Genomic DNA, 13,904 nt, shown 5'->3' with positions numbered 1-13,904 from the left:
TATAGTGTCCAAGCACAAAAAAGTGAAATGAAGTCTTGAGCAAAATACCTGGATAATGTAAGATTTAAACTTGATGTTGAATTTGAATTGTGTGTGTTTTTAACCCTGTGATGTCAACCCACACCTATATGTGTAACTCCAATCAGCACTCCTTTGAAAATGGAAATTAGTTTGTACTGATTACAGGTTGCCAATACTTATGTTAATGAATTCTGAGCATTTAATCTCAAACAATGATTAGTATAAAAAGGATCCAAAAAAATGAAATTGACTATTCTAGTTATGACTTATGGATGGGTTTAGCCAGTGTTTTTCTTTTTGAGACCAAAACCTGAATCAGTCAATTAAACAAACAAACCAAAGTTCAGTCTATTGACAACAAGTTCGTATAGTAAGATACGGTATTGTGTGGAGTTTGAATATCTAAAGGTCTGAAATCCACAGTAAATGTAATGAGGTCTTTATGTTTATGTCCATGGTTAACTATGTTCATGGGTGAGACAGCCATTGCAGTAAGGCCTGCTGTGTGTGTGGAGTTTTGCTGAATTGTGTAGCTTCTAAAACAAGAAGAATAAGCTTGCTCCAAAGTTAAGACACTTAAATGGAAAAACCCGAAGGAAAAATCATTACCCAATGAAAATTTAAATTCATTCAGATGGGGAAGACATATTCTCAAAACAACATGAACTGCTCATTGATTTGTCTCCTTCAGGGGAATGCTTGCTAGTGGGGACAACCGGCCAGTGTTGGGTCTGGGGGTTTAGAGAGCTAGCCTTTTGCACTTGGTGACTTGTGTAAACAATTGGTGTGACGTACCTGGCCGCAGATGCGTTTGGCACTATCTTGGATCCCACGCAAGGCCAGGTAAACTGATGGGCTTCTTGTCACTGCTTCACAATCTGAAGTAGACAGCATCGTGTGGACCAGATATAGAATGCACAAACAGCCACACTCGTGCAAAGAATACTGTGAAAAAGAGGTGTGAATATTGTCCAGGTGCTGTGCCTCAGTGGTTCTCAAACTTCAGCGTGCAAAGAATTTCCTAAGGATTTGTGGGTCTTACGTCTAGCTTTTCACTCAGGTCTCGGGGGCTGGGCATCGGCACGCCTGACAAGCACCTCAGGTGGTTCTGATGAGAGTTCCTGAAACCACACTGTGTTGGTGAAACCTGGTTATTCTCAATCCTCTGGCATGATTTAGGTTGTATTCAAGTGCAATTGGTTTTTAATTTAATATTTTCTTTTAATCAACTCATTTGTTTTGTATAAAGAAAAGGAAACTGAATTACTCCTATAAAAGTAAAATCAGTATCACTTGCTGTACATAGAGGGTACACATGACTATACATTAAGATAAAGATGTGTGTATGTGTATATATATACATAATCATAGGTAATGATTTTGCTTTAGGTTTTTCCATTTAAATGTCAAGTTTGGGGAAAGTTCTGTGTATATGGTATAAATATATACCAATATAAGTATATCTGTCATCCACTTAATATTATTTTTTGTTTCTCAGTTTGGCAAACACTAAGAAAAAGGGTTATAGGGGAGAGAGAAGCATTTGCCCCAGGCCGTCAGGAATTAAGGATGAGGATGTCTTGGTTTTGTGCTGAGGACCATTTATAATTTTAGAAATAGCACACTGGAGTGTGGCAGGTATTCTTGCCTCGAGCTGACAACTCTAGCTGTCTGCCTCGTGGAGAAGGGCACCTCGACAAGAGGAAAAGTTCACCCAGAGACAGACAGAAGGGAGGGTGCACGTCCCTTCAAGAACTGGAAAACCCTGTGTGCAGAGGACTAGCCCTTCTGTTTTGGTAGTAAACTTTGGAGGAAGGGAAGAGAAAGGCAAGGATGGAATTGTTTATAATTACACGGACCTGCGGTGTGCCAGGCACTGTGCAGGGGCTTGCACATGGCCTCTGGTTTAATGTTTTGAAGGCGCTGTGACACGTGCACATTATCGTGTATTCTGCTGTGGAGTTGAGGAAGTGGAGGCATGGGGAGTTGAAGCCACTTGCCCAGGGTTCTGTAGTCACTCCGGGTCACCCTAGAGTGATACGAATCTTATTTCAATGCAGACTTGAAAAAGAAATGCATTAACTACCACATTTTAAGTTTTAAATGTTTACATTAATGTAATTTAGCATTTTTTGTTTTGCTGTGCAATCCTGAACATGTATCCTCATGTGAGCCTCATGGTAAGCACAGAAACAGTTTTTACCTCCTATGTCTTCCAATTATGACCTCTTGTTATGTAAAAACTTTTCCTTATCAAGGTCTCTATAAGTTCAACTTTTAGTGTGGTAGCCTTCAGGTGGTAATGTGAACCTGAAGAGAGAAAGAAAAAGCAAACAAAAAGCCCCCCACCTGTTTTCGCTCATAATTACTTCATGGAAGGAATGATCATTAACACAGCCTGCGAGTTGTGTCACAGAGACCTACCTGAGTGTAGCATTTCAAGGAAAGCATGGGCCCATCAGAGGACTGGGAGTGTGGGAAGGCTGGTCTCTGGGGAGTGAGCCATTCTAGAAGAGCTCATGAATCAGGCTGGATGAAATCTTCCAGAGAACCTTTAGACAGATTTTATCAGAAATGTACATTTGGGATTATGCTAGGATATTATGATGAGATCATGATACTAACTTAACCTTCTGCATTTGGAGTTCTTTTTAAAGGGAAACATCCCAGGCTGCTCTTTCCCAGAGATAATGATGAGCTCCGTCTGCTTTCAGCCATCTTCCATGCAGGCTGCCTTATGATTTCACAGCAGTCTCTGATATATGACAAATATCAAAATGGTTCAGCCTTCTCTAGATTTCTGAGGGTCTGATATTGAATAAAATGATGCCCGTAGAAGCAACAAGGAAAGATGGGTTTTCCCCTGGAGATTTTTTTCCCCCTATTTGACAAATAGGAGTGATGAAACTGACCCTGTGTCTGTTTTTCTTTGGAAGCCTGAAAACTCAGAAGCAGTTCTGGCCTCAGAGCCTGTGCATCATTGCTCTATTTCTCCTCTAGCTTAGGCTTTCTGCCCTAACCTAGCTTTTCCTTGGGCCTCAATTATTTGCTTATATTTGCCATGCAGCTAGGTGGCATATTACAATTTGACTCAAACTAGACATAAACACAAGTATTTTTAAATTATTTTATATTAATTTTAATATATTAAAAATAAGTAAATTTCCAGTGTTAGAAACAGTGCTGACTTGAGTGGAATGAAAGAGAATTCCTTCTTTCCATGCTTTTGGCAACTTTATACTGTCTTCGTTTTTTGTGAGCCATCACACACTTGTTTCTCAAGGCCATTCCCATGTTGTCTTTCTTGCAGAATCATAGACAGAGTTGGGAATTTATGGTCAACTTTGCCTTGGTCACACACACACACACACACACACACACACACACACACACACACACACGAGATATTTTTATCTCTTGCATATCAACTAGTTTAAAATACCCTTTAAAAGCATCCATCAAAGAATTAGTAATTCTTATCTGAGATGAACAACCTGCAAACATACAGTTAGAATAACTTTAGTGCCTTATTTTGATTAGGAGTGGGTTTCTTGTGTTTTAAACTCAAGATTGTGAATAGTTTTAATTCACTTGTTTATTTTTAAATACAGATTTCAGGTTTACATTGAGTTTAGAAACAAAGGATTTTTTTTTCTCATTGCAGACAGAACTAAACTCCACATCTCCCTTCCCCAGCAAGGAGCTGGCTGAAGCCACAAAAGCTTTGCTGGATAGTCTTGGGATTGTGGCTCAAGAGGTAAGTCGTTTCTTTTTCAGCCCCACAAGGCAGATCATCCGCTATCACTTCTTTCCACCCTGAGTTTGGCTCAGAGGGTCTTTTTGACTTGAATATCATAGGAAATGTAAAATCAGCTTTATACCTGTGATCTTAAAATTACCTGATTTGATCTCCTTACTTTAGAGATGAAGAAACCAAGACTCATAGATGTCTCAAGGTTAATTAGCTAGGGGCTGAAGGCCTGATATCTAGCCTAGAACTTTCTCTCATAATTACTCTTGGCCCCTAGTTAATGACCCATTTGTAAAGAGGATGATTCCTCCTCATCTTCCGTGTACTGTATTTGTCTTACCAGCAACTTCTCCGTATTTATTTATTTTTTTAAATAAATTTATGTATTTATTTGTGGCCGAGTTGGGTCTTCGTTGCTGTGTGCAGGCTTTCTCTAGTTGTGGCGAGCGGGGGCTACTCTCCATTGCAGCGCGTGGGCTTCTCATTGCAGTGGCTTCTCTTGTTGTGGAGCACGGGCTCCCCATTGCAGTGGCTTCTCTTGTTGCGGAGCACAGACTTGGCATGTGGGCCTCAGCAATTGTGGCTTGCGGGCTCTAGAGCGCAGGCTCAGTAGTTGTGGCTCACAGGCTCAGTTGCTCCATGGCATGTGGGATCTTCCCGGACCAGGGCTCAAACCCGTGTCCTCCGCATTGGCAGGCGGACTCTCAACCACTGCGCCATCAGGGAAGCCCATCCTTATTTCTTTTTCAGTAGCAAAGCAAGACAGTCTTTTTACCAAAACATTTGTTTGCTGTCTGAAGGGAAGAACATGGTACCCCTAATTCAGATCTTTCCCTTGTCAATATCTGGGCCCTGAGTTCAACTATGGGAATGTAGTCTCCTGATAAAAGTTGAGCTTACCTTTCGGGTCCACATGTTTACAAGCATATTAGAATAACCTTTGTCACAGGATCAGGGGGCCTAACTTACAAAAAGCAATTAGCCATTCCTCTGCCTCCCAGTCAGCATGTGCTCACCTTTCTGACACCCAGCCTTGTTTCACATTAGACTTGGAAAGGGGGAACCATTTGGAGCCAGGTGTGTAAAGAGCTAAGCTTGAGGGATGGTGGTCAGAAACCATGCAGGCCTTAATGTTTAAGACACTGGGTAGGAATAATTCATGGTGAAATTCTCTCAGACTTGGTCCAGTCTTATTATGAGTTGCTTCTCTAAGTCATTTTTTGGGGTTTGTATCATTTTTCTCAAATATCAAAGCTCACTTTATGTCTCCTAAGAATAAAGGCTTGCGTGGTCACTATGGGAAATGCAGAACGTTTGGAAAATAGAGAAAACACCGAGATTCAATGCTGTTGATTTATTAGTGTTTTGCTTTGGGGTCTGTTCTGTTTTTCAATTCTGCTCATGTGTGTCTGACTGGAGAGGCGTGGCTTTTGGGTCACTTTCAGGAGGAGAAGCCCTGTTCCAGGCTGCCATCTGGTCTTCCGGTTATGAACGCTGGTGACCGCTCTGTAGGTGGAGAAGCTGGGTCTCCCAGGGTTCTTCCAGGAGGCAGAATGAGAAACAGAACCTGCCCTGCAAGTCATTTCTCCTGGGCCCCGTTAGCTGACACTGATATGCCCCGTACTGCTCTGCAGGTCCCTGCCAGCCTTAGGGAAAGCAAAGCAGGGACTCTAACATGGGAGGCTGCCTCTAAGCTCGCGGTCTGGTTGCAGCTGTTTCCTCTTACGTCACTGGCCTGCCTTTTGTCTGGGGTAAAAAGAAAAATTGAAAGCATGTGATGCTCATGTGGTAGAACCTCTCCAACTGAACAATATACATTTTTCCTGGCAGCTGCTTCCTTGTGCCCTGCTTGTTCCCTGGTCCTGGACGGCAAGGGCCACCCGCTCCTCTCAATGGAACACTAAGTCAAGTCACTTTTGCCATGAGTGACTCGTTATCTAACTTGCCGTTTCCCTGGGACAAATGGGAGGAGATAAATAAATAAGTGCACTTGTTGATCTGCTCCATGTTTGGAAAGAAAGTTGGTTGTTTGACCAAAGCACAACCCTTAAGAGGAAACTAAGGGAGAAGGGAGCTAAGCTGCCCTGGTTCATGCAGTTTCACCCAATTTCCCTGTGTAATCCACATGACAGATGTGAGTGGGTCCTACTGTGCCCATTTTACAGGTGACACTGAGGCTCAGAAGAGCTAGACAACTTGCCCACAGTCACCTAGTAAGTTAATTGGCAAAACTGGGATTCGAACCCAGGACCATTGGCCTTGAAAGCCCATGTTCTTGCTACTTAAGCCCACTTTTTGTCTGAACCCTGATGGTAACTGGAATAAATAAAATAATAGATAAATAAATAGATAATAAATAAACAAAGAAATATAATAAAAAGGAGACTCTTCAAAGAAAGAAAATATGGATTAACAGGGCTGGCAGTTGGCTGGGAATGGGGACTTCTGGAGCCAGATGAGTGAGAGCGGACATGAGCATCACATCTCAGTGACGGGAAGGTGAGCCTGGGGAGGCAGGGCAGGAAACAGTGTCTCCGTTATTTGCCCAGCACCCACCAGGTGCCTGCCACAGCCGGGTGCTGGGGACTCAGCAGCGAGTGCACTAACTTCCCTGTTCTCGTGGGACTGACATGGGGCGAGAGACAGGAATAAACAGGTCTGTATATCATGTGACAGCAGGGATGCCTGCCATGAAGAAAAATAAAGCCGGGTAAGAGGCTGGAGGGTGATGAGGTGGTGTCTTAAAGGGGGCTGATTGGTGAAGTCCTCTCTGGTCAGGTGACATCTGAGCCTGAAGGGAATGACACTAGGGCCTCCACTCCAAGCAGGAGGAACCGTAAATCCAAAGACACTGATATAAGGCACGATGAAGAGATGTATGTAAAGACCAGGGACGAAGTGAGAGAGTGGCATGGACATATATACACTACCAAACGTAAAATAGATAGCTAGTGGGAAGCAGCCGCATAGCACAGGGAGATCAGCTTGGTGACTTGTGACCACCTAGAGGGGTGGGATAGGGAGGCGGGGAGGGAGATGCAAGAGGGAAGAGATATGGGGATATATGTCTATGTATAGCCGATTCACTTTGTTATAAAGCAGAAACTAACACACCATTGTAAAGCAATTATACTGCAATAAAGATGTTAAAAAAATAAAATAAAGATCAGGGAGGAGCCCAGCCGTGGCCAGAGCAAAGAGAGCAAGTGAGAGGGGAGTCGGAGGTAAGGTCACAGCAGGAGGTGAGTGTGGTGCAGGGCTGCCAAGGCTGGGTTTACACTGAGTAAGATGGGAGGCCAGTGGAGGGTCTGGAGCAGGGGCGCCTGGTGTGACCTAGAGGATGAGGGTCGTTTATGGTTCGGCTGTTATGCTAGGAGACTGTGATGGGGGCGAGGGCAGGAGGAGGCCATCGCAGTGGATTGAGAAAGTGAGTCAGCGGTTCTTCACTCCACGGATGTCGATCAAACGCCACCTTCCGTGGGCTGGAGGATGAGCGGCCCCCTTCCCTGTGAGGGGGAGGGCTTCACGGAGGAGGTGTGGAGCGGGATTTGAGGTGCAGAAGAACGAGTAGGAGTTTGCCCCTGAGACAGGTTCCGGGAAGAGCCCAGAGCTTGGAATAACTCAGTCATTTATGGTGCTTCTGTCCAAAGATGTGCTGGCTTTAGGTGGGGAGCAATTTGTCCTTTTGATTGGGGGATGGTGGTGGTAAGAAAGAGAAGTGAGTGGCTTTTGCTGTCGTTTAAAAATCTCTAGGGGGCTTCCCTGGTGGCGCAGTGGTTGGGAGTCCGCCTGCTGATGCAGGGGACACGGGTTCGTGCCCTGGTCCGGGAAGATCCCACATGCCGCGGAGCGGTTGGGCCCGTGAGCCATGGCCACTGAGCCTGCGTGTCCGGAGCCTGTACTGTGCAACGGGAGAGGCCACAACAGTGAGAGGCCCGCATACCGCAAAAAACAGAAAATACAAACAAACAAAAAGATCTTTAGGGCTGTTGCACCCACCAAGGAAAGGAGAGGTGGTCTGACTACTTCTCCCCTCCCCGTCTGTATACCTCATACAGGTGATGAGAAGATAAAGTCAGGAAAAGCGGGCCGCCTAACTGTGTTCTCCTGGTGTTAGATGCTCCCTCTGGAGGAAGGAATCTTTGTGACCTCTGACCGCCTCTGGGGCTCCTGGTTCCCCTTGCAGGCAGAAGGCAAATGTGGGCTCTGTGGCGCCCAGGACCTTGTCACTCACCGGAGCCAGCAGGCTCTGTGAGATGGAAAACTGGGCCCGGGGGCAAGTGCAGGGGGCAAGTGCAGGGTTCCGCAGCCACTCCCCTCTGCTCACCACGCCTCAGGCCTCCAGGCGGTGAGGACAAGCAGTGACATGTCAAGGAATGTAGGGATTTTTTAATGATTTATTGTGAAATGTGTGGAAGTACAAAGTGCTCTATAAATATTGAATTATAAGAGCCACTGGGCCAAGAAGTCTGCACAGTGCTGGAGTACGTTGGTGTGTGAGACAAAGAGCTGGTCATCTGGGTCTTCCGGCAGGGACTGTTCTGTGTTGGGCCCTCTCTGGGACGTCAGATATCGTGTGATTTTCTCCTCGCCTCACTGTTTTAGCTTCATCATCTTGATGGGAAGTTGGGCCCTCAGAGAAGTGACTTTCTGAAAGCTGTGAGCTAATGAGAGACATAAGTGGGATTCAAACTCGGTCCCCCACCATGCGCTCTTTCCATTGCCCGACACTCAGCTGAGACGAGGATGGGGACTTCACACACAGCACCTCTTCTGCCCGGGGGCAGAGGGCCCCTCAGTTTCCACACTGAGGTTTGAGGTGTTTTAGAAATGAGGCAGTGACCGAGGGTGTGAGTGGTTCCTGACGTACGCCTATGAACACATAGTCATTCAGAGAAAGCATCCTCTTCTGTAAACTCAGTGATCATCCGAATGAGATAAAGCCCGTCACCTGGGGCTCCCCTAACTGCTAAGTGGTGCTTCTCAGTCTCTAATGTGTCTAGGAGTCACCTGGGCACCACGTGAAAATGCAGATTTGAACTGTAGATAGATAGACCAGAATCTGCACCTCAAACGGCCTCTCCGATGACGCCGATGCCCCTGGTGCCTGGACCACAGAGGAGTAGCAAGGCTCTGACAATCCCATCACAGAGCGATGCCCCTCTGAAAGGTGACATCAGACAAGATATGTTCTGGGCTGAGGCTTTGGCGAGGTCAAGACATTAACCTGTTCATTCCTATTCTGTGTCTTCAACCTGCCCCGCGCTTCCCTCTGCTTTTCCTCCTGATCTGTCCACCAGCTCTTCAGCATGAGGAGCTGGACTGACATGCGGCAGGAGGTGATGTTTCTGACCAACGCGAACAGCTCCAGCTCCCCCACCCAGATCTACCAGGCCGTGTCCCGCATCGTCTGCGGCCATCCCGAGGGTGGGGGCCTGAAGATAAAGTCCCTTAACTGGTATGAGGACAACAACTACAAAGCCCTCTTTGGAGGCAACGGCACTGAGGACGACGCTGGCACCTTCTATGACAATTCTACCAGTGAGTGTCCGTGCAGTCCCAAGCCCCGGGCCCAGCCCACCTCGGTCCCAGGCTCAGCCCCGCGGCCCCTGTGGCACCTGCTTCCTCGTGCTTATCCTCACCCTACGTAGCAGTGGTGGGTGTTTGTTTACCTGTCTGTTTGCCCCGCAGACTGAGCTCCTAGAGGAGGGAATCTTAATCAGGGAACTGTCCCCACTTGTGTGAACGGGGCCTGGCACATCCCAGGCGTACAGTGTGTTTATCAAGTGAATGGATGACTGAAAGCCAATCTCCTCAGTTTTCTGGGGGATGTCGGAGGGTGGTTCCCAAAGTGATCGAGTATCTTCTCCTTCTTCTCCCCCTCTCCCTTGCCCCTCCCCCTCCCCTCCCTCTCCTTGAGGTATGCTTTACAATAAAGACTTAACAACAACAACAGCAATAATAAAAGGTAACATTTAGGGAACATTTCCTATGTACTATGCATTTTATTTAACTTATCTCATTTAACCCTTACAATAACCCTGCGAGGAAGGTTTTATAACCCCACATTTTATAGGCTCAGAGAGGTTCAGCGACTTGGTCAAAGCCACACCATAGCTAATCGGCAAGAGCCAGGATTAAGCCAGATCTGCCTGGCTCCATGCTTTTTTTCGGTAAACCACGTGACCTCCAAAATACCTGTTCATGGTGGTGTGTGTGCCATCAGACCGGGACATGTGATCTGCTGTTTGTGGTTCTTAGCTGCAAGGTGGCATTGAAGAACCTTGTAACTCCATATCTGTTCCCCACACTTGGGCAGTTTTGTGGGGATGTGTGTCCTGTGCCTGGTGGCAGGCAGGAGCCAGTGTTATAGTTTTAGACAGTGGCATCGTTTTCATTGAAAATATGATGCAAGTGAGCCTTTCTCCATTTCTAACTGCAGCTGTGCCTTTCAGACAGAGTGAGGTGGCTTTTTGTGCGTTATTGTGACGCAAGAACCTTTTGTTCTTGTCTGGAGTGAAGCACTCCAGACATGTCAGGTTGCTTTGCGAGCCTGAAGGGAAGGGCACTGTAGGCGGTTTTCTGAAATGCCGTCCCCTCCGCTCCCTCACTTTGTAAGTCAACCCAAGGGAGCCTTCATTTTCACAACAGATACAACTGTGAGAAAATTCTCTTGAAAACAAAAATTATCTTTGTAGCATGTAGAGGATACTTAGTATCTAAAAGAACCCAGAATGAAATTTTTTAAAAAATCAGGAATGCTTCTGGATAATCAAACCCTACTGTCTGTTATAAATTTGGACTTTTCAGTTTCGGATGTTTATTACATCCTATTAATTAAAGGGAAATTTAAAATTTCTGCTTGAAAACTGAAGTCTGAATTCAGCTCTTTGTTTCCAATAAAAACAGAGTGGTGAGGACTGGTGCAAGCTATTTAGAGTTATAAAGGATTGTGCATAATAAAAAACATTTTTCCATATTGTCTCAGTTGTGAGTTATCCATCATCAGTGTTACAATAAGCTCTGATTATTTATCAAGCATCGTTCTAGGGCTGCACAGATAGCATCTCAGTTAATCCTCTCCACATCTCTGCCAAGTAGATGTCATTAACTTTATTTTTACAGAGGAGCCAACTGAGGCTCAGACAACTGATGTTGTTACATAGCCATTAAGTGGCAGAGCTGAGATTTGAACCCATGACTGACCAGCTGGCTCCAAAGCTCTTGTTAGTTCCTGCAAGTACATGAGCATGCATACAAATATTTGCCTTTCATCCTCTTCATAGCTCCTTATTGCAATGATTTGATGAAGAATCTGGAGTCCAGTCCTCTTTCCCGCATCATATGGAAAGCTCTCAAGCCCCTGCTTGTTGGGAAGATCCTGTATACACCTGACACTCCAGTCACAAAGCAGGTTATGGCTGAGGTAAGCTGCCTGGGCCCAAGAGGCCCTCTACAGAATCCTCCTAGAATTATGGACAAAAATATAAAGGTGGCTTCGGATGGTGTGTGTTGAGTATACTCATGGCTCTTCTGGGATTTCCAGAGTGAGAACCACCAGTTTGACTCAGGCCCAAGCTGACTGTTGGGGGCCAGCTCTCCAGCCTTGGGTATTTGAATCACTGCTGCAGGCAGACACTTCTTGGGAATGGGAAGGACTGGAAAAGGGCTTCTGTGATGGAACATCTTTTCAGGGAGCAGCTGAGTTCTCATGTCTCTGCCTCCCTCTCTCTTTTTTTTTTTTTTTTTTTTTTTTGCTGCCCCTGGCTCCCCGTTTGACTCCAGGTGAATAAGACCTTCCAGGAACTGGCTGTGTTTCATGATCTGGAAGGCATGTGGCAAGAGCTCAGCCCCAAGATCTGGACCTTCATGGAGAGCAGCCCAGAAATGGACCTTGTCCGGGTGAGTGTCCCTCTGATTACCGGGTACCTGATTGATGCTCCTTACTTTCCCAGAAGTGACTGAGATGAGGATTCTTTACATTGAACCAGTGCAGACGTACTGAGCGTCGCTCAAGCCACAGGCCCATCACTTGGCAGAGCTACAGGTGACGGTGCACAAGTCACACCATTTCATGCACATCGGCATCAATGCGTCTGATAGTCAAAATCAGATTTCCAAGAAACCTAGGGCTGGTATTTGGAGCAAGAGTTTGGTGATTACAGGACCTTGATTATTTTCATTTCTGGCTCTAGAGCCACAGCATCTTACTTAGCCCTACTATGTCCTAGTGGGTCTTGGACAGAGGTGTGTGTGAGCAAAGGTCTGGTCTGACCTGAGATACTCATTCCCCGAGGCACCGTGTGAGTGTTACTGCAGTGTTACTGAGTGTTACTGTTACTGCATGGAGGGGAATTGCACTTAGTGCTTCAGAACCACTTGAAAAGGGATAAATGCTCTAGAGACAATTGGATTCAAAAGCGGAGGAGTCTGAGCATGGAATGTCTCCTTTGCTTGAGCCTGAGTGCCATTTAATCACATCATCCTGCCTTGGGCTGAGTCAGAGAATCATTAGACTATTTCCTCTCTCCATGGTGAGAGAGGCCTCTTCCTTTTTTCCTGCTGCTATTAAGAAGCACAAATGGATTTTGCCAGGTTTCTTTTCTTGACACCTCATTGATCGGAGGGGCAGCTGGGTGTTAGAGGAGGTATCTACTGTGGGAGGTGCTCTCCCAGGCTGAGGACTGTCCCTTAATGTCCTGGGAGGGATGATATGCAGGTGGTCTTCCAATGAGGGGAAAGCTGGAGTCATCTTTATTGCACTAGTCTTGCAATTTAATTCTTAAATTGGGAGACTTTAAAAACCAAGGGACTTCAGTCAGAAAAACATGAACAATAATTTGTATGGATTGACTGAATACTTCTGACTAATAATGACAACAACAACTTATGCCCTTCAAGGATAGATCTCTGTTGGACTCCAGTCTCTCCTCCAAAAGGGATTCAAGTGGTCCAGCCACAGACAGTGCCATAGACTTAGGTGTGGTCTCAGGTGTCTTCTTCCTGGTCCTCTCCTTAGAATGTACATTTCTACTTGTTGGCCTTCTCTCCTTCTGCGTCTCAGAGGATGGTGAGGGTCCCTGTTGAAGGAACTCCATGAGTTTTAGTCTGTAGGCAGAACGATGCTTCCCCTTCTCTTAAATAGACGGTTTGGCTTGGGTGCTCCAGCAGCTCATGGGCTCTCAGTTCTTCTGGGACAAGGCGCTTGCCAACATGGCCATGGCACTCATCAGCACTCCTGCTGGAGAACACAGAATGTGTGATAGGAAATGGAGGAGCTGTGGCTGGGAAGAAAAGCATGGCATGTGGTTTGGAGAGCCTTGGGCGTCAAGCTGAGGACCATTACTTTAAGCTCTGGAGCACCATGAAAGGGTGCTAGGCAAGAGGAGCTATTACTCTGGTTTGACAGGTGGATTGAAGAGGGGAAAGGTGGAAGGCAGAGTCCAGGGCAGAGGCTATCCAAGTAGGTGGCCAAGGCATTGGCTGGAGGCAAAGCCTGGTGACTGCTTGATTGTGGAGGGGTGAAAGAGAGGGCAGCTTCAGGATGATTCTTGATTTCTAGCTGGTGGACGGTGGGGATGTCCAACAGGCCAGTGGGTATTGGGGCCTGGAGTGTAGGGGGCTGGTTAGGCTGAGACACCAAATACGGACTCATCAGCCTGCGGGCGGAGGTCGAAGGAACCTCCTCCAGCTGCTTTCTCTTCTCTACTGTTCACTCCACAAGCTTGGGCCACTCAGTCCTCTGTACCCCCTGCAGCCTTGCGTCTGGTACACAAGGCAATGCTTGAGACTTCTGCGTCTGTTGGGGTAGCTCTTTCTTTTTTTTTTTTTTTAGCTTTATTGAGGTGTAATTGACAAATTAAAAGTGTATGTATTTAAGGTGTACAACTTGGTGTTTTGATATACGTATGCGTTGTGAAATGATCTCCACAATGGAGCTAAGTAACATGTCCCTCACTTCACATAGTTACCTCTCAGCAAGTGTCAAGTATACAGGACAGTATCATTAACTATAGTTACCACACTGTACATTAGGGCCTCAGAACTCTTTGTACTGCAAAACTGAAACTTCATACCCTTTGACCTCCCTGTTTCCCCCAGCCCACGACAGCTACCGTTCTACTCTGTGGTA

The 13,904-nt window shown here is 46.1% G+C and overlaps 1 protein-coding gene across 4 annotated transcripts in view; it reads left to right on the top strand.

Moving 5' to 3' along the window:
* Window positions 1-13,904, top strand: part of ABCA1 (ATP binding cassette subfamily A member 1) — a 182,921-nt gene that overhangs the window by 119,148 nt on the left and 49,869 nt on the right. For all 4 annotated transcript variants that reach the window (XM_079925542.1, XM_079925541.1, XM_079925543.1 and 1 more), the window contains 4 exons: window positions 3,686-3,778; window positions 9,073-9,313; window positions 11,059-11,198; window positions 11,558-11,674. In XM_079925542.1, coding sequence (XP_079781668.1) covers window positions 3,686-3,778; window positions 9,073-9,313; window positions 11,059-11,198; window positions 11,558-11,674 — 591 coding nt within the window. The remainder of the gene's footprint in view (window positions 1-3,685; window positions 3,779-9,072; window positions 9,314-11,058; window positions 11,199-11,557; window positions 11,675-13,904) is intronic.

This window comes from Stenella coeruleoalba (genome assembly GCF_951394435.1).
Source record: "Stenella coeruleoalba genome assembly, chromosome: 7".
Taxonomy (NCBI): Eukaryota; Metazoa; Chordata; class Mammalia; order Artiodactyla; family Delphinidae; genus Stenella; species Stenella coeruleoalba.
The sequence above is the reverse complement of the archived record's forward strand: the minus strand, read 5'-3'. Positions and strand labels throughout refer to the sequence as shown.